Source organism: Triplophysa dalaica, chromosome 9, assembly GCF_015846415.1.
Source record: "Triplophysa dalaica isolate WHDGS20190420 chromosome 9, ASM1584641v1, whole genome shotgun sequence".
Taxonomy (NCBI): Eukaryota; Metazoa; Chordata; class Actinopteri; order Cypriniformes; family Nemacheilidae; genus Triplophysa; species Triplophysa dalaica.
Genome location: NC_079550.1, coordinates 9,100,793 through 9,120,619, shown reverse-complemented (window position 1 = coordinate 9,120,619; position 19,827 = coordinate 9,100,793). Strand labels below are relative to the sequence as shown.

Here is a 19,827-nt window from a genome sequence, read left to right as displayed (position 1 = left end):
CTAAGCATCAACACGTTTACTTCGTTTCACTGCCCATGCTGTTACAGCGACAATCAAACACACCACTATAACTGCTACACAAACTGAAATGATAATAACGTTCAAATTCAGGCCCGGATTTGAGATTCCTGGTGGGTTGAGAGCAGGCATGATGATCTTTGATACTTGAGCAATGTTGGATATTTCAGATATTGCATCATCATTGTCATCAGAGCGAAGAGCAAAGAAGAGTGTGGTACCATTCTCAACTGTCATATTAAATGAGTGTTGTTCTACTGATCCAGCCTCCTTAGGTGAGACGGCAGATGTGTTGACTAAAGAAGATTTGCTGAAGTTCAGTCGAAGCATTTCAATGTCATCGCTCCATCTGATCTCATAGGATTTAGCTTAAAAGTAAAATATAATATAAGGTTAATGCACAATATTGTCATTTCAATATAAAGTATTTATTTCAGCACTCAAGATTACGTTACACAATAAAAAAAACTTAAACAAACTTTTATTATAGCAAAATGTATGCTACCTGTTCCCTGGTCTAAGTCTTCACCAGGAGCTCTCCAGATGAGAAGGACCGTGTTCTCCTGGATTTCAGCATTAAGATCTGTGATTTTGTTTGGAGGATAAATTGGTGGATTTGAAATAGTAACCTGAAAACTTTCTCCAGTGGCTGTTCTGCTAAAGTTTACTTCAACAAGTGGTTGTTCAGGAACCGGAGGCTTCGGAGGGTTCAGCTCTACCTTATCTAAAAAGAGAAATGAAAAGATGCCATGCAATGTCACGGTTCACAATATTACTAGAACTACTGCCAGTTTCAAGCAACATTGCACAACAGTGATGATGTCATAGTCTACCATCCACCACGTATCCAGGTACATATAGAGCGCCGCTCTTTCTGTGGAGAGTAAATCTGGATTGTCCGTCTTTATTCTTCACTCTCACTTTCAAGCTGATTCTGCCTTTTACTAACTTTGTGAAATACATTGAATAGATCCCATCATTTTTGAAAGCATCTGCTCCTGTAACAGAAATAGATTTACAGTTTGTTTATTTATATTTTAGCATGTGTGTGTGCTTGAGAAAAGGATTATGGGTAATTTACCTTCTCCATTATCCAGTAGCTCTAATTGTTGCTTTGTCCCAGTTTCTGACTCCAGTGTGGCCTTCACTTCAGCATTTATTACAGGTCTGTAATTCTGACTAACCTCAGCAAACACAATCACAGGTTTACTGCCACTGATCAGCTGCTGATTCACATGTGCTTTAACTATGATAGGAGGAACATCAGAGCGAGCTGCTTGACTGGTTACTGTTATTGTCAAAGACTGAAGTCGTCCACTCAGAATACTGTACTTCCAGTCTCCAGCCTAACAAATACAACATAGATAACACAAACCTTTTAGGACTTTGTCTTCAGGATAACGCTTATCTAAATTATTCATGAAAAATATTTGTCTGTTTCAAAACTTTTTGTAAATGATTATTTAGAACATTTGGCCTCAATGCCTTTTTAATATAATACAGAAATACTAATGTTTAAAACTTATGGTTTGAACAATAAACTTCAGCCATAACTCCTGTATTGCTATTAAGGTCGTCATACCTCTGCAGTTCCTGGAATTTTTAGTGTGAGTGTCTTTGCTGATGGATCTTCACTCATATCTGTTTGACCGTAGTTGGACCCACTTGGCGTCTGTATATACACAGTAGGTGCACTGATTTCATAGATGATTAAAAAGCTGGTTTTGTTACCGACGGTCGAATCCACTGACACTGTTCCATTGAACCAGTCAGCTGTTCTCTTTCCCGTACTCTCCAGCTGTAAGCATATAATAAAAATAAAAACATGAACACATAAAATATTTAAAGTTTAAATTATATATTTACAATATAAAAGTCATAAAAGTCATTTACAACTTGCCAAACCTGAACTGGTTCTTTCCTGTAATCTCCAGTTGATATTGTAAGTGAAGCAAATGCATCCACCAACAGATTGGAGGTGATATCATCAGTTGCTATGATAAATATCCCATCTAATTTCAAAATGGAATGAAAGAGAAATTTGCATTTGATTGACTTTAAATACTGGCAGTAGGATTCACTCTCAGATAAATACCGTGGCTGCGAGACAGACACTTTTTAAACAAATTTATAGTTAAAAATTAAGATTTTTTTTTTAAAAATGTGTTTGATTGTCATACATTTTCAAACTCAACATCTACGTTTTGGGGGCCTGTGCAAACCTTGGGGATGGGGGAGGTCATATAACCATTAAAATCAACTTAGGAGCCAGTTGGTGTTAGAAGGTGTTGATCCTTTGTTTGGTCTGTGGGACCAATTTTTGTGTTATCACACTTACCAGTTCTGTCCGCCATTTCCTGCAGTTCTTTGGCGGCTTTGGGACCCAAAGCCAAAGTGTGTATAATGGCACCACTTTGTATTGCAGTATGAGAACAATCATTGACGTTGTCTGTTGCCTCACCATCAGTGAGAAAAATTATTTCATCTCCTAATGCATCCTTATTATCTGCTTTAAGCACCTGATGGGTATAAGAAGAAATACATAGCATTTACATTGAATATGTATTAACTTATATAATAATAATAATTTAGAATAATAACAAGGGCACCTCTAAGGCTTTATTGAGGCCAGTACAGACGCTTGTATATCCACTTGCTTGTGTTGGAAATAAACTGATGAGATTCTCTCTTGTGGTGTCACTGTCTATAAGAGTCAAGTCTTTAAGAGTTGAAGCATCAGTACTAAAGGTTACGATTCCCACTTTGCCTTGATCTTCAATGATGTGCCGTATGAAATGTGTGGCGGCTTGCCGCTGTCGAATAATCCTAGAGCCCTTGAAAATAAATTATATATCATGAAAATGAATTAGGTGATTGGGTTTTAAAACCCAAACTAATTTCTAAACATTAGTGAAAAATGTCCGTCATTGTAAAAATATTAACAGAGGAGTTATCTGTTTTTCTGACAAATGGAAGATATTTTGTTTGAAACTTGTTTTGATACAACCATTATTTCTGCAATACACACTTTATGTTTAATGTATGTTACTGCCACATACTTGCATGCTTCCTGAGACATCAAGGATGAGACAAACGACACGTTGCATTCTTTGCACAACAGTGAAAGATAGTGCTGGTGAAGGGGATGGCAGCGGTATTAGAGATTGAAGGGCATCACTGTCCACTGAATCCTCAAATATTACTGTCCATGTTGCTTTATTTCCACATTTCTCATTTTGCATGTTTGGGGCGACACCATTGTGATCATCTTCTCGACAAAACGCAACTACCTGAAAGAGTTTTTTCAGGTCTAATTGCAGATACAAAATAGAGTTTTCTAAGATCATTAGTGAAAATGCTTCTTTTCATTTTTCTAATTTAAAATGTATTAGAAACGCAGTTTGAGTAAATTTAAATGTATTCTCTCAAGACTCATATTGTTATTTTCTGTAAATGTCACTGAAGTAAATACTTACAGAATCCACACTTGGTAAATACATTATGGAGCTTTTTGTGTTTTGATCTTTGTTTGGAAAGAACTGACACTCTTTGGTAGGTATTGAAGTTTCAGGGTCAAGGACACACAACTGAGGAAATCCAGAAGAGTAATCATAATACTGGCCTGTAATGTGTTTACTACATCTATAAATGAACACATAGAAAATGTTGGTCATCCTTTCTGAATTATAACAATTTGGTATCTTTTTGATAATAAATCATTGGATTATAACCCTGTAGCTTGAACACCATTAGAAAAGTAGAATGGCTCGTCTTCATTGTATTCATCATATACTCCCCATCTCAGATGAGCCCATTCATGAACCAAAACCCTTCCTACAAACAAAAAAATAAAAATATTTCAGAAAATGAAAATAGCACATACAGTAGTTTGAATAATTTCATGATAAATGGATGACTAGTGACCTCTTAATCCATAAATCTTAATGAAACTGTCATCTAGGAGGAAGTTTGGGGTGAAGTGAATGTATCGACTCTCTGATCCACAATCTTCATACTGGTTAGTGTACGGATCATCACCACGCGCTGGATTATCAATTCTTATTCTGGCCTGCATTTGATTTACAATTTGTGTCAGAAACATGTGTTTGAACATTTATTTTGTCCAAACAAGACAATATGTCCAAATGTTCCATACCTTCTCAAAGGATTCTGTTCTTGATTTGATAAAATCAGTGCCGCTCCATTGAGCTGGTACTAATATTGTAATGTCTTTGAAATATACCTTTTTCTCCATTGCTTCAAAAAGATACAAAGAGCCCTCAGCAAACATGTCCTGTCCAAAATAATAGATAAAATAACAATGAACTTGCAAATGTAATGTATTTATTTTAAAAGAGGACAGTCTATACAAGTCAAAGAATTGGTTCTCTCACAATGTCTATTTGAGAAATAATACGAATAATTTTATAAAATAAAACTAATGTTAAATTCATCTTAAATTTGATTTACTTATTTATATTTCACACTAAACACAAGTGTAGAGAGTATCTATGTGTGATAAGCAGAGCTGGATTAGGGCCGTGAGTGAACGGCGCGTGTTGCACTGGTCTCGCATCTCTAACGGAGGAGATCCGGAAGCATAAATGGAGGAGCAACAGCAGTAGGGACGATAGAGAACCACTACTGGATTTTTTGTTATGTTTCATTATGTTTATGTGACCGGCATTCGACCGTGAAGGACCTGTATGCACTTTCGTTTAGTTGTTTGTGTATTTTATTAAAAGTTTGGTTTTACCGTTTTATCACTCGCGTCACCGTTTTTGCGGCGTTCCCTGATGGCCCTCGTCCTGTCAGAGCCATTGAGAGAGAGTTCTGCCAACTGAAGTCCAAAACGCTGGAGGATCACATAATTCATGGAGTTTTCAGATAGTTCAAGTAAGTTATGTTTTCTCTTTAAATGCTTTGTTTCTTTCATTTTATTATTCATTAAATGGCTTCATCTTTAAATGGGTTAGAAGTGTATCTCAGTTGGTCTATTTAGTCGCAGCTCCATGCGTAACTAGTAACTTCGGAGAACTATATTGAGAGCCTCCATGAACCGCCATTGCTGTGAAAAAACTGATCCATTGGAGTAAACAGAGTTGCAGAGACTCTCTCTCAATAGTTCTGATCCAGCTCTGCTTGTCACAGTACATATATGGTCTCTTAAGGCAAAATTATTAGTTATTGTCAATGCCTGTATATTCTAACACCCCATTTTATTAATTTAATTAATTATTCTTCTAAATAATTAAATATGGATAGGAAGGAAATGCAATGGACAAAATATAACTTATAAAGTTCATTAATAAGAAGAAAACTCAATGATTCTGTTGTCCTGCGGTACTGCTGAACTGATCGCCACCAAAATATCAGTGTATCCATTTCCCTCCAGTTTAATTCCAGAGCAGGTGGATGACAGCAGCATCCACAACCAGACAACAATTCTTGGGTCCATAACTGCAGAGTTACGAACTGAAACTCCAGAACCCACTTTTAAACCATATTAAGACAATTATTAACTTGAAGACACAGATGAGAATAATCTGCTCTTTACCGTAAAAAGCTTCTGAGTCAGCTATTGATTACTGTTTACCCTTATTGAGAAATAAACATGATCACTGTGCAGAATTGCAGAAAGGGATGCAACACCCAATTTGTTATCTGAACATATTTTCTTGCATATTTCCTTATAACTGCAAGATAAGAATGCCCTAACAATCACAAAATTGTTAAATTGCATAACAAAATGAAAGCTCACAATTGATAGTAAAGGAGTAACAATGTAACACAATACTTTATTTCCAATTAACAAAATTTTAGACTTTTTAAGTGTTCAAATTTGGGTTGGGTCACTGTGAATAATACTGCAAACCTGTTTAATGTGTGCATGTACTTACTGTAGTAAAAAGATTAAATGTGTGATAACAAGGTATCAGAACTGTCATGGTTCCACTATCATGTCATGTTTTATTCCTGTCTCGAGTGGAGCCATGGCATTGCCTGATGGTTTTATGTGGGAAAGACATGGTTCTTTCTCGTGTCTTGTCATTGTTCCCTACAACTCGTTCCTTGTCAGCCTCTCCTTAGTGCTAATCCCCAGCACCTGTTCCTCGTTATGATCCTGTGTTTGTTCCCTTAAAAACACCCTTGTGTTCATTGTCCTGTGCTCCTTCATTGTACCTTCATGTAGCTGTTGTGCTTTGTCCTTGCTATTACCTGTAGATCATACCTTGTTCCTTGTATGAGATGTTCCTTGTATGAGATGTTCCTTGTATGAGATGTTCCTTGTATGAGATGTTCCTTGTATGAGATGTTCCTTGTATGAGATGTTCCTTGTATGAGATGTTCCTTGTATGAGATGTTCCTTGTATGAGATGTTCCTTGTATGAGATGTTCCTTGTATGAGATGTTCCTTGTATGAGATGTTCCTTGTATGAGATGTTCCTTGTATGCATGTTCCTTGTATGAGATGTTCCTTGTATGAGATGTTCCTTGTATGAGATGTTCCTTGTTTCAGTCGTGCTGTTCCTGTACGTTGTACCTCGTTCCTTGTGCTTTGTCAAGTAAGTCTAGTTCAGTCTGTGTAAGTGTGTTTATATTCATGTTTGTTTTCGTAGTTTAGTCATTCAGTGTCCTTGTTTGCTGTTTAAAGTATCCTGTCTGGTTTTCCCCATTGTGGGTTTTGTTTTGCCTTTTTGTTTAGTCTTTGTAAATAAATACCTTTTGTTAACCCCTTCATCCACCTTGTCTTCTGCCTGCACTTGGGTTCTCCTGCCATGTCTTGCCGTAAGAACCATGACAAGAACAGATGTAATCATCATAAACCAGCACTTAGTTTGTTACACTTTAAGTAGTGGTAGTAAAAGCAGGACAAAATATTTTTGTCAAGTGTTATTTAACAAATAAAGGACAACGTATGTGCACCGCCTGCTACAGGCTACTTTAAAGGTCCAGTGGATGATATTTAGCGGCATCTAGCTAGCTCACTCCATATCCCCCTTTTAAAGCTGACACAGAGCTTAGATTTCGTCAAGTTTTCACTTCTTTGCCCAAGGAGATAACATTTACGAAACACGCTCTATAGAGCAGTTTGTCCATTTAGGGCTGTTGTAGAAACCGCATGGTCAATTACATGTAAGGGGACAATGAAGATAGAAATAGCTCATTCTAAGGTATAGAACGTGACTGGATTACAAAACCAGTCTTAAGTAGCACGGAAACATTTTCAGTAAAAGACAAAAATACATTGTATTGGTCAAAATGGTTGCTTTTTCTTTTATGCCATAAATCATTAGGATGTTAAGTAAAGATCACGTTCCATGAAGATATTTTGTAATTTTCCTACATTAAATATATAAAAACTTCATTTTTGTAAGTGGATGGACTGCAGCAGTGCCTCGATTAACAACTTCAAAGGCAATTTTCTCAATATTTTGATATTTCTGCACTCTTAGATTCCTGAGTTTTAAACGGTTGTATTTTAGCCATATATTGTCCTATTCTAACAACTCAAAAATAAATAGAAAGCTTATTGATTCAGCTTTCAGATTATGCAAAGATCTCAATTTTGAAAAATTGACCCATAAGACAAAGGTTTTGTTGTCCAAGGTCACATATAAAGCTTCATTATGTAAGGTCTTTATACACATCTAATGACATAGTCGTTTACATTATATTGCGTTTCTGTCAAAGATCCTCCAAAAAATTAAACACAGCACCTGTAACAGTGTAAAAAATGCAATACATATAAGTTTGAATTTAATTAAGTTACATAAAATTTCAAAGAGGACGGACTGCAGTTGATCTTTTCCACTGTAGATGAAACAGACTCTTTGTATTTTCCTTGTACTTTGAACTGTTTACAATTTATTTCTTACTACTGTACACAACACGTTTTCTTTTTAGTCTAATCTTATTTGTCTTTTAAAACATACACACAAACCAAAATACATTACGTGTTTGTCACCAATGAAAACTTCTGATTTGGAATAGATTCTGTTATACTCCGACACAGTAGGTGGCAATAACGAGTATCCAAAGGTGACGTTATTCGACCAAAAGCCGGAGCAGAATTACAATTGGGAGGCAAAGCTAAAGGATGTTTGCTCGAGACGCTTCCTATATTCCAACAGGGAGCGCATGACGGCTCACACGGCCAAATATTCCGCAGGTTTTTGCCTTTCTAAAGCTATAATACACTAGATACACTATAAAAACTCGAATTATGTATGATAAACACAGAAATTTGTAATCTGTATAAATTCTTTGGCAGTAACCACGAGGGGTCCATTGATTTCCATGAGCGCGGAGAAAAGTAAACACGTGTCATGCTTCAGTAGGTGTCTGCTTAGTATTTTACAAATAAAAAAATGCCCTGAATATGAAAGATGATCCAAATGACATCGAAATAAAAGTACCATACTGTCCAAACAATACGCGACAGCTCCCGGACCACGAAGCCACGCCCATGTTAGATCTCCCATTGGCACCGGTTGTCATTCTTCTCGCTTACTTTTTTTCTAGAGGAAAAGGCTCACCATGAAGTAAACAGATGTTTTTAGTGTCTAGAATAACATTTAACATATTCCACATCAAAGTACCATGTGATGTGTGAGTGGGGCCGTAAACTGAAAATCAAAACGGTCAACAGCACGTTAACCAGCGTGTATAGAGACATCCTGGCGCACATTGGTCGTGTTGACAATATTTTGCGCGATATTTTACGCGATCTGTCATTTGGCGAAATGAGCGCAGTTCTGTCGATGCAGAGGAGTTTGAGATGAACCTTTTCTTCACTACAGCGCGTAACGTACAGGAGGCCGAAAACTGAACAGGTCTGTGTTGATTCATTCTTACCATAGGCGTCGATGCAGCGATTTATATCAAACATATCGCAATAGTAACTAATGATGTTCATTCAGAAATGTATTGTGTTGATGCATGTTACGTGGTTTCCTTTAGGGAAAGTAGGGTGTGAATCTTTAGGTTGACAGCGAATCGATTCGCTTCACGATTCATTGGTTTTCAAAGTTGTTCATTCACAGCGATTTTATTCAGAGTGTCGTGCATTTATAAGGTTTTTGAAGGACTAACCATAATGTATACAAATTGTTTACTTGTTTATTATTAAAACTATGCTTAATATAATGAGAAATATATTTTTTTTTTAGGATAGGATACGATGGCTTTACGGTTGTTCATTTTCATAAAGGATGTGATCAGAAATCTAATCCAAATCAGTAAAATGATGTCTCAAGTTAATTATACATTAATTATAAACAGTTTAAACAAATAAAGCTTTTCTAATTTATTTCAATGTAAGTATTAAAGTAAATATGTTCATCATTTATAAGAAATATTTGCACTGTCAACAGGAGAAGAATCATTTGAGATTGTTCTTTAACTCTTCTAACCTCTTTCCAAAGTCCTGCACCCAATGGGTTGCTTGTTTAGGAGGCTCATACAGGGAGGACATCATGAACCTGAACGAGAAGAAACCCAACAAGTGGTGGACTGAACCAGACACATTTGCCATGTTGGCACTCATAGAGCGTATGGGTCTGGTCCATGAACTGGATAAAAAACGGCAGCGCAACGAGTCTCTCTTCCGCCGCCTCCGGATGAATCTCACCAAACGTGGCATCCACTTCACCGTCACCCAAATCCGCAACCGCTGGAAAAGCCTTAAACACAAGTACCGCAAGATCAAACTGGCGAGCTACCGAAGTCCGGCTGCACGCCTCTCCGCCATTGAGTCTTTCAGATATTTCCACATGCTGGATCGCATGTTGGTGCGCAGACCCAAGGCTGGAAATGAGGAGGATGAGCTAGCAGATGATCCTGTAGGACGGTCACTTGCGGACCTGGATGACCACACAGATAGTACTGTTACCGTTTTTCAATTGTCATTCACTCTTTGCATGAATGGATGGATTTAAGACTTTGTTTGCTTACCATCATGTCATTCCCAAGCTGAATGACTTAATTTTTTCATGTGGAACACAAAATAAGATGTTGAATCGATTGCTTTTTTCCCAAAATAGTGAGGAACACTTTTGAGGTCTAAAATCATACAGATTACAAAAGATTTCAACAGAAATGTTAGACTATATTCCAAGGCTTTAAAGATATACAAAATATAAGTCACACAATTCAGTGTTTCTAAAGATTTGAAATGCAATGCATAAGTGCTTTGGAATTCTGTAGTTTTATGCAGTTATGTAATTTTTGAGAGTGTGACGTCTGTTCCCCATAGGCTCTCATTGAATGGAGAAGAGCAGTATTATCATTTTTTTGTGTTTCACTGAGGAATAAAATGCATAAACACAAAATGTTTAGAAATAAATATAGCAGCGGATGAAATTAAGAGACCATTCCAAATTTGAATTTAATCTGCATTTCTAGATGTTTTGTGGTCTCCAGTCCGGTGTCTGTTGAATTTCAACAAAATCAGGTCATCCAACAGCAATGTGAAATACTGACCACAACACAGACACATGAAAACTGTGATGAAAATGTAGATTATCACATAAAAAATATTTTTGAACTTTTCTTAAACACTTGTAGAAATATACTGTTGTATTGCTTAAAGGCGAAATTGAACTTGTTTTCTTTGCAGTATTTGAGCTCTGAAAAAATACGGAGCATTTTATCTGTTATTTGGACCTTTTTATCCAGTTTCCATTTGCCGCAAATAAATGCAATTGAAATTTTCTTTTTAAATTTGGTAGATATTTTTACTGTAGTTCACAGAATGAAACAAAAATATAATTTAACTTAAACACTTACCTAGAAATAGTAAATTCGGAAAAACTTTTGAAATGGTCTCTTACTTTTTTTCGTGGCTGTATGTGTGTTTGGAATGTCATGAAGGTAAATTAAGAAAATGAAGATGAATTTTCATTTTGCATGAGTTTAAGGTTTCCTTTTTCTAGGGATCCACATGCTAATAACATTATACTATAGTCTACTCCTATATTAGCCTAAATGATCTAAAAGATTTCTTGTCAAAATGTTTGAGATGTCAACTGTAATAGATGTATTTGCTTCTTCCTGCTCTTCCAGATTCATGGCTTGAAAGCATAATCCCTAAATCTGAGCCTGACAACATGACTCCTAAATTAGACACTGACGCGGATGACGATGAGAATCCAGAAGATGTGGCTAGCTCCGAACCTCCGAGCTGGGCTTTGGGACCAGATGAGGTTATGACTCTTGGTTTGTCTGGAGAATATCTCTATGCAGTGAAGAATCTACCACCATCCCTATGCAATCCCAACAGCATGGAAAGTACAAGAGAGGCGGCTGACTTTAGCCAGGATGATTTTCCAGGTGAACTGCTGGTTAAATTATGCCATGTGTAATTACAGATGCTTTGGTAGCAATTATGGAGATTCAGGCAAAAAGATAAAAGTTCTTAACACTTGTTTTCAGCATAATGTAAAACTGTGGTAACAATTTTCGTATTTACATTTTTCAGCGGGAACACCAGAGGACACCAGCAGCCTCATCCTACAGCAGCTCACCATTTTGAACCACCGCCTTGGAGAACAGCTGGCAGAACAAAAAGCCTTCCATTGCACCATGCTGGGCATGATGGATCGTCAGATACAGGTCCTGGAGCAGCTCTCCAATTTCACCAGGAACCACCAACCTAAGCCTGAATCTACTGAGACGGACTCCTCCATCAGCCAGAAGGTTCAAGATGCCCTGCTGAGGATCCTGGGGCAAATGCAGCAGACTCAAACACAGACGCTTCAGCCATGTGCCCTGTTACCCATGCCCAAGACAGAACCTACACCTTCTTCTTGGAAGGTCTCTGTCTTGGAGGTTCATAAGTCGCCCACCGCTGATGTGGAGTCAGGCGGTGAGACTGAGAACTTTCAAACCCCGGAGGTGTACAATAACAGCAGTCCACCTTCTTTAGAGATTTCATCGTCAACCAAGAACTCTGTTTTACAGAATGGATTGTGTCATCACCATTGAATGCTTCTCTTTTGGGACTCTTTATCAGCTAGAAACAGTTAACACAGGCCTTTTGTCCATTAGATGTTGTAAGTTCTGATGTTTTAATCAGCAATACGTTTTTGTAGAAGAAGGAACAATAGACTTATTTATTTACTTATCTTGATTTCTAAGTAACAGTTGATCTGAATTATAGATGAAAAATAACTTCAATGTTTAGAATTTGCAGTTCAGAAAAAGGAAGCCTTTTTGCCTGTAAGGAAATATATTGGTCAGTGGTAAGACTGAAGATATGTTAAAGTTACACTTCTTCCAGTTAGGATTGGGGTATTTTCCCTTTAGACATATTAATGTGCAAGTTTTAACTATTAAGGATAATTTTAACATTTACCTCATGTAGTTTAGTATAAACATGATAAGTCTGTTGATTTGATAACACAATAATTGCTTGCCTCTAATGATAAACCATTTATTTTAATATTTGCCATGATATTGTGCATATGGTCTTTATCTCTAAATGCAGAATAGACCAGGGATGTTTCGAACAGGTAAAAAACCTGTTTTTTGAAAATGATGTCATTTGTGCATTTTCCTCATTATGTATGACTCGAAAGTTTTACAAACAAAACACCCACAAAATCTGGGATGAAAAGTGAATTTATGCAGGATATTGTTTGATAACGCTGGTATGTTTTATGTTTGAATGATAAAAATCATAATGATAAAAAAAGTAGATTTTTATGCTTTTTATTTGCATTAATTATGTTGGATTGACAAAGACAACATACTGTTATAGTATTTAAACGTATTATTATTCTTCCGAGCACAATCTGATGACAGTAACTCCTAGAGCTTTGAAGCTACATCCATCAAAATTTCCAAAAACCTTCAGACTGGTCTTCCGGAGTGTGTTTTATATTTTCTTAGTGATCCGGGTTCTAGTATTTGAAAACCGGAGATTTCAAAATCACCAAAATTCCCGGAGACTTAACATTGCGACAAACTTTGACGGCTCATAAAGAGTGAGGGGGTTGTAGAAACTTGCTGGTTTCCACGTTTGAAGAAGCTGGCAGGTTCTGTAAAAACACATCTCACCGTAGTGTTTAAATTGTACCCCTGGGTGTTAGAAACTCACCCAAAAAGACTTATAATGGCACAGGAAATATGCCATATAAGGCATTTTAAAAGCCCCAGATGGAATATCTTTGCAGTACAGTCTCACAAAAACAAGGGGGCGGGCACAATTTACTCAGGCAACCAATCAGTCTATCAGGATCATCATGAAGCCACGCCCATAGCAATCATTGACAGCAGTCTAGCATCCGATCCCATAGATTACCATTATAAAAGGCCCAGATGGATATCTTTGCATCACAGTGTCGTAAACACAAGTGGGAGGGCTCAATTTACTCAGGCAACCATTCAGTCTCTCAGGATCTTCATGAAGCTATGCAGCAACACCCATAGCAACAAAGTAGATCAACTAGGCAACCGTTTAGAGACCTATATCTCTTCATCAGAACATCGTAGAGACACTGGGGTTGGTTCGTTTCACTTGTGGCTTGGAGTATTATCAATTATCAGCTGCCAAGCCACACCCATATCAACCAAACAGATTAGCTTTGCAACCGTTTAGCTAGACCGATTGCTGCGTCCCAATTCGCATACTATCCATCCTAAATAGTATACGAAAATAGAATTAGTATGTCCCAAATCGTAGTATGTTGAAAAGAGTATTCTACCCAGATGGTCTACTACTTCCGGTAGAAATTTGATGTGCAGAATGATGCACAGTTTAACGGCTAATATGAACCATAACTCACCGCGAATAGGCATAAATTAATAAATATAAGCACATGTGAAACAATAAATGAATAAAGAATTAAATGGAAAGAAGAGCTGTATTTTGATGTTTGTGACAGTTAATGGCCACAATGTTGTCTAGGCAACATGTCTATTTCCGTTTCTTGTAAGTATGTACCAGTGTCTGCATAATGTTTTGCTACACACTAAAATGTATACACTTTTCCATAACAGAAACAGTACATACTTTTAGTGCATAGTATAAGTAGGCAAATTGGGACGCATGAATTATCTCTGCATCAGAACACAGTAGAGACATATGGGGCCCTGTCCCAAATGGTGGTCCCTGGTCTTGTGGACATCCTCCGAGTCCACACTTGGTGACGTCAGGAAGTGCAGACCTATAGGGCACTAGGCACGAGTACACAAGGGTATGTGGGGGTGCATTTTGGGACAGACTTGAGGTCATCAGACCGGAAAGAGCAAGTGGTGTTTTCTAACTCTTGCGGCACTTTGTTGTCATTCGCTGCATGATCAGTCTGCGAAGCGGTGCATGAAGTCGACCACACTTGTCCCATTGTTGTTATTTGGGAGAATTAGGACAGGAGCTGCCTGTTTTTATAGTTCTGTATTTCATATGTTGATATGCCACCCAAGCATTATGCAATGGAAAGTTATGTTTGTAATGCAATGGTTTGGCATGACGTACATGTAACTGCGTATGTATATTTATTTACGTGTATATACTATACGTAATGTGCATAATGTCTTCTTAATATGCATATGTGTTGTTATTTAATATTTCTCTATAATATAGAAGCTGTGTTGTTCAGCTTTACAGAGCCCGGAAACAATTACATATAAATCTATAACAAAACATGGCTTATTACCTTAAATAAGAAAATGCACTGCGTTAAACGTTTGTATTCTGGAATATCTGCCTTAATAGAAAATAAATAAGCAATAATGTCAATAAGAAATTAATTTGGAATTTGATAACAAATTTTTTTTTTGAAATGTTTCCGTCATGTTTATATGTATATGTCTGACATCCGGCACACTCCTCCCCGTTCGCAAGGACTTCTGGGTTGCAAGTTGTGTTGAGCCCCTGCTGCAGTGCAGGCTACGGCGAAGACCGAGTCACAAAGTGGTTGCTGAAGAGCACACTCCAGAGTGTAAATATGACAAATGGGACGCCATAGTAACCAAACAGATTTGCTTGGCAACCGTTTAGCTAGCCCTACATCTTATCCCAGTTTTCACAGACTGGGGTCGTATTTTATTTGTTTCAATCATATTAGAAAATGTTTAACCGAAAAGCTTTCAAATTATCATAAACTGTTCAAGCCAACATAAAGTTTGTTCTCAAACTTTACTATCTAGTATGAAATTACGATTCGACACAGGTGGTCTTCAGTATGGCATATGTGGTCTTGGTCCCCTGTAGTGTTAGACTTACTAAATTTACCTAATTATATATGCAGCAATACACCCTATAGACATATCAGAATTCATTCCCAGAGCAATGCACACAACTTTCTTGTGTAGTCTATATAGCACAACCTTCCTTTTTTCAAAGTCTTTTTTGTTTACCAACGACATAACATGACATTACCAAACCGCAAATGGTTTCAATGATGATAACCCTACACCACTCCCCAGTTTTGAAAATAATTTTATTTTATAATATGTAAATTATTGTTGTGTAATCTTTAAAGAAAATGGTAAAATAGTATACAGTACACAGTTTGCAGTACGCGAGTTGTTGCAGTTATATTCCTTAGCACAAGGTGGCAGTATCGGCTATTTCTGTCAACGCTACGACCGAGTGAAACGTGACGGATTTGATCTGTGTTGCTGCTTCTTTATAAATGTATTTTTATTTCATGACGAAAGCTACGTACAAGCAGTAAGTATTTTAAAATGTGTGTTTATATTTACAAGATATGATTTTGATGTTCTTTGGGGTTGTATTACGAATAAATATGTTAAATAACATAAAATCCTGTGTCAGTAACAACATGCTAAACATCCTTGCTAACAGCTGGGAGCAGCATTCTAGCAGGCATCAGTTTTGACAGTACAGTGTAAACATTACAGTAACATCATTAGATGGATGCAGGTAAATGAAATCCAATAGAAACAGTAGTTATGCTGTATATAATTTAAGCGTTTTGTATAAATGCACGTATATATTGCGATCACGTCAACAGGACTTTTATTTATTCTTTCAGCTATGGCAGATGATGTTTTGTTTGAATTCCTCCACATGGAGATCGTGGCTCACGTTTACAAAGAGCAAGCGACCCGGGAGGACATTGATAAGGTAACATGACAGGTTCTTATATGACAAGTGTGCATAGGATTCCAACTTCTTGGTACAAATTCTGTGGGTTGGCTTCATTTGGCTTTTAAAAAGGCTTTGAAAAACCAATACAATACGTGTAACCAAATATTTATATAAAAAAAAACGAAAAAATGTAAATAAAACAAAAATGTAAATAAAAATAGCCAATTTTGCTAGGGGAAAAACCAAAGATATATACAGTCATGGCCAAAATTGTTGGCACCCCTGAAATTTTTCCAGAAAATCAAGTATTTCTCACAGAAAAGTATTCCATTAACACATGTTTTGCTATACACATTTTTATTCCCTTTGTGACTATTGGAAAAAAAACAAAAAAACGGAGGGAAAAAAGCAACTTTGACATAATGTCACACAAAACTCCAAAAATTGGCTGGACAAAATTATTGGCACCCTTTCAAAATTGTGGATAAATAAGATTGTTTCAAGCATGGGATGCTCCTTTAAACTCACCTGGGGCAAGTAATAGGTGTGGGCTATATAAAAAATCACAACTGAAAGCAGACAAAATGGGGAGAAGTTGACTTGGTCATGGCATTGTGCGTCTGTGTGTGCCATACTAAGCATGGACAGCAGAAAGAGGAGAAGAGAACAGTCTGAGGACTTGAGAACCAAAATTGTGGAAACATATCAACAATCTCAAGGTTACAAGTCCATCTCCAGAGATCTAGATGTTCCTTTGTCCACAGTGCGCAACATAATCAAGAAGTTTGCAACCCATGGCACTGTAGCTAATCTCCCTGGACGTGGACGAAAGACAAAAATTGATAAAAGGTTGCAACGCAGGATAGTCCGGATGGTGGATAAGCAGCCCCAAACAAGTTCCAAAGAAATTCAATCTGTCCTGCAGGCTCAAGGTGCATCAGTGTCAGCGCGAACTATCCGTCGACATTTAAATGAAATGAAACGCTATGGCAGGACCCCACTGCTGACACAGCAACATAAAAAGCAAGACTAAAGTTTGCCAAGGGTCCCTTGACTGTGTGCATGGCATCATGAAATCTGAGGATTACCAAAGGATTTTGGGTCGCAATGTAGGGCCAAGTGTCAGAAAGCTGGGTCTGCATCTGAGATCGTGGGTCTTCCAGGACAATGAACCCAAACATACTTCAAAAAGCACCCAGAAATGGATGGCAACAAAGCGCTGGAGAGTTCTGAAGTGGCCAGCAATGAGTCCAGATCTAAATCCCATTGAACACCTGTGGAGAGATCTTAAAATTGCTGTGGGGAAAAGGCGCCCTTCCAATATGAGAGACCTGGAGCAGTTTGCAAAGGAAGAGTGGTCCAAAATTCCTGATGAGAGGTGTAAGAAGTTAATTGATGGTTATAGGAAGCGATTGATTTCAGTTATTTGTTCCAAAGGGTGTGCAACCAAATAATAAGTTAAGGGTGCCAATAATTTTGTCCAGCCCATTTTGGGAGTTTTGTGTGACATTATGTCAAATTTGCTTTTTCCCCCTCCTTTTTTTTGTTTTGTTCCAATACACACAATGGAAATAAACATGTGTATAGCAAAACATGTGTTAATGGAATGCTTTTCTGAGAGAAATACTAGATTTTCTGGAAAAATTTCAGGGGTGCCAACAATTTTGGCCATGACTGTACATGCATGAAAATAGTAACATGACTGTAGAATATGATAAGCGTTCTGGTTTTCGTATTTTTCTTTTTTTTATTGCTTATGTTTTCTTTCCTAAGGAAAGAGTTACGTGTGTATCTACTCTAGAAGGAATGGGCTTCAGAGTTGGACAAGGTCTGATCGAAAGGTTTACAAAAGACTGCCCCAGTTTCAAAGATGACTTGGATATTATGAAGTTTGTTTGTAAGGACTTCTGGAGCACCATCTTTAAAAAACAAATCGACAACTTGAGGACTAACCATCAGGTCTGACTTTTAAAAACAATGCAATAATACAGAAGTGGCATTTTAGCTATGATTATTATCTGTTTTTTTCTCTCTCTTTTTTGTTGCAGGGCACATTTGTCTTACAGGACAATACATTTGCATTGCTGACACAGTTTTCCATTGGAAAGCAATACCTTGAAGATGCCCCTAAGGTAAGAATCTCTATTATGTTTAGGTTTATACATATTTATAAGGCACATTCTGCCATATATATTTATTAATTTAATATATTTTTATCCTTTGTTAGATCATAATAATGAATCTCTTTATGTTTTTTTTCTTTGTAGTATTTAGCTTTTTCTTGCGGTATGATTCGGGGAGCTCTGTCCAATCTGGGCTTGGAGGGTGTAGTGACTGCAGAGGTATCTGTAATGCCATCATGTAAGTTTGCGCTGTCTTTACAAACATGTTTTTTTTTTTTACCTACTTAACATTTAAAATATTCTGAGCTGTTTAAAGTGTTATACAAATGAAAGCTTATTCAAGGTTATGTGACATGTGTTCACTATCTTTTTACATGTTTGTTGTTTGTAGGTAAATTTCAGGTTGTCATTCAGAAAACCTAGAATGCACTTGGGAAACTACAGCCATGTTTCATCAACTTTATTTGAATTACAAGAAACAGGATTCTTAATGTTTACATCAGATAGTCTCTTTACAATGTTATATTTGAGTCCGTGCTGTTACATTTTAGTGACACAGTTTACACAATTGCTGTTTTCTTATATTTCCTGTATTTCAATTTTCCAAGCCCCTTAACTTAAACGTTTTATTGATAATGATAAAAAACATTCTAAACGGCATGCCTCTTCATTACAGTAAATTAATAATTATGGTAATGGATGGATATTTTCAAAAATATGACAGTCTGGGTGTTTTATATTTTATACACTTTTTGTTTATTTAAGACAATAAGAAATATTTGATGTTAAATGTTGAATGCATTTTGTCACAATTATTTCAGAAGTTTTCAACCAATAACTACAGCTATCTTAACCCTAACACAGACAATTTGCAATTCAACATTTATCTGATTGATTATTTAATCGAAGATGTTACAGAAGAAATTATTGGACTTTTCTAAAACGGCAAGCAGCGGTTTGTTTTTTTAAGGTGAATAAGTTTTCAAGTGTTTGGATACAAATATGGGTTATTTTTTTATACCAGAAGAGGGCAGCGTTTGTCAACCAGTTCAAATGCCTCCAGACAGAGTGAAAACCTCAAAAGTTTTTTGTTTAATGAACTTGTATACAAGCTTCTTGCACTTCAGTTATTCTAAGATCTCTTTACAGCTGGTACCTCGCTTAATCAAAGCTTTGGTTCTTTTTGTTGTTTGTAAAATTTATAAATGTCTGAAATTAGGTCATTGGACCGTTTACTTGCTGTATACTGTGTTTGTTTTTTGTTAACGTTCATATCTGGAAAAAAAGATATAAAAATTTAAATAAATAAAGGATTTCAAACTACAAATGTTTGTCTGACTTACAGAATTAAATTAGGAAAATTTACTGACTTCCTTAAAATAGATACTGCTGAATAGTGAAAAAATACTTATTATATAATATGTAGTATTCCTGACTTATTTTAGTATAAATGTAGATTCCCTTTATCTAATGGGCAATAATATCTTAGCATTGTTAAACAAACTGAAATTACAAATTAAAAGATTATGAGTTCATTTTGGCTTTGATGCATATATCACTGAAATATGTCATGAAATCTTTAACTACAGAAAATGTATATAGTCTTTGCATTCATTTTTCTTGAAT

General features: G+C 36.6%; 3 protein-coding genes across 4 annotated transcripts; 2 read left to right on the top strand and 1 right to left on the bottom strand.

Moving 5' to 3' along the window:
* LOC130428141 (calcium-activated chloride channel regulator 4A-like) lies at positions 1–5,476 on the bottom strand. The gene is made up of 15 exons (XM_056756007.1): positions 5,340–5,476; positions 4,480–4,487; positions 4,175–4,314; positions 3,943–4,087; positions 3,750–3,852; positions 3,495–3,660; positions 3,078–3,308; positions 2,628–2,852; positions 2,357–2,537; positions 1,924–2,030; positions 1,601–1,816; positions 1,100–1,364; positions 852–1,016; positions 524–742; positions 1–386 (listed from the first exon to the last, which is right to left on the bottom strand). Exons 1-15 carry the CDS (start codon positions 5,474–5,476, stop codon positions 1–3), a joined length of 2,694 nt encoding a protein of 897 aa, XP_056611985.1.
* A 2,670-nt stretch (positions 5,477–8,146) lies between these two features.
* Positions 8,147–12,726, top strand: si:ch211-116o3.5 (uncharacterized protein LOC325902 homolog). The gene is made up of 4 exons (XM_056756095.1): positions 8,147–8,855; positions 9,447–9,903; positions 11,086–11,352; positions 11,501–12,726. Exons 2-4 carry the CDS (start codon positions 9,498–9,500, stop codon positions 12,004–12,006), a joined length of 1,179 nt encoding a protein of 392 aa, XP_056612073.1. The 5' UTR covers positions 8,147–8,855; positions 9,447–9,497; the 3' UTR covers positions 12,007–12,726.
* Positions 12,727–15,599: 2,873 nt separating this feature from the next.
* trappc6bl (trafficking protein particle complex subunit 6B, like) lies at positions 15,600–19,528 on the top strand. Of its 2 annotated transcripts, XM_056756933.1 has the most exons (7): positions 15,610–15,697; positions 15,833–15,910; positions 16,023–16,114; positions 17,852–18,037; positions 18,127–18,210; positions 18,346–18,439; positions 18,593–19,528. In XM_056756933.1, the coding sequence occupies exons 2-7, from the start codon at positions 15,901–15,903 to the stop codon at positions 18,622–18,624; spliced, it is 498 nt and encodes a 165-aa protein (XP_056612911.1). In that variant the 5' UTR covers positions 15,610–15,697; positions 15,833–15,900; the 3' UTR covers positions 18,625–19,528. The 2 variants fall into 2 exon arrangements, with proteins under 2 accessions (XP_056612912.1, XP_056612911.1); XM_056756934.1 differs by lacking the exon at positions 15,833–15,910 and having other exon boundaries at positions 15,600–15,697.
* The last annotated feature ends 299 nt before the right edge of the window (positions 19,529–19,827 follow it).

Excerpts from the sequence above, each read along its gene's own strand:
- LOC130428141 (XM_056756007.1), bottom strand. The coding sequence starts at position 5,476 with ATGGACCCAAGAATTGTTGTCTGGTTGTGGATGCTGCTGTCATCCACC. Across the intron at positions 4,088-4,174 it reads GAACAGAATCCTTTGAGAAG|GCCAGAATAAGAATTGATAA; the intron begins GTATGGAACATT and ends AATCAAATGCAG. Across the intron at positions 1,817-1,923 it reads ACAGGAAAGAACCAGTTCAG|CTGGAGAGTACGGGAAAGAG; the intron begins GTTTGGCAAGTT and ends ATATGCTTACAG.
- si:ch211-116o3.5 (XM_056756095.1), top strand. The coding sequence starts at position 9,498 with ATGAACCTGAACGAGAAGAAACCCAACAAGTGGTGGACTGAACCAGAC. Across the intron at positions 9,904-11,085 it reads CCTGGATGACCACACAGATA|ATTCATGGCTTGAAAGCATA; the intron begins GTACTGTTACCG and ends CTGCTCTTCCAG. Across the intron at positions 11,353-11,500 it reads TAGCCAGGATGATTTTCCAG|CGGGAACACCAGAGGACACC; the intron begins GTGAACTGCTGG and ends TACATTTTTCAG.
- trappc6bl (XM_056756933.1), top strand. Across the intron at positions 18,038-18,126 it reads ACTTGAGGACTAACCATCAG|GGCACATTTGTCTTACAGGA; the intron begins GTCTGACTTTTA and ends TTTTTGTTGCAG. Across the intron at positions 18,440-18,592 it reads GGTATCTGTAATGCCATCAT|GTAAATTTCAGGTTGTCATT; the intron begins GTAAGTTTGCGC and ends TGTTGTTTGTAG.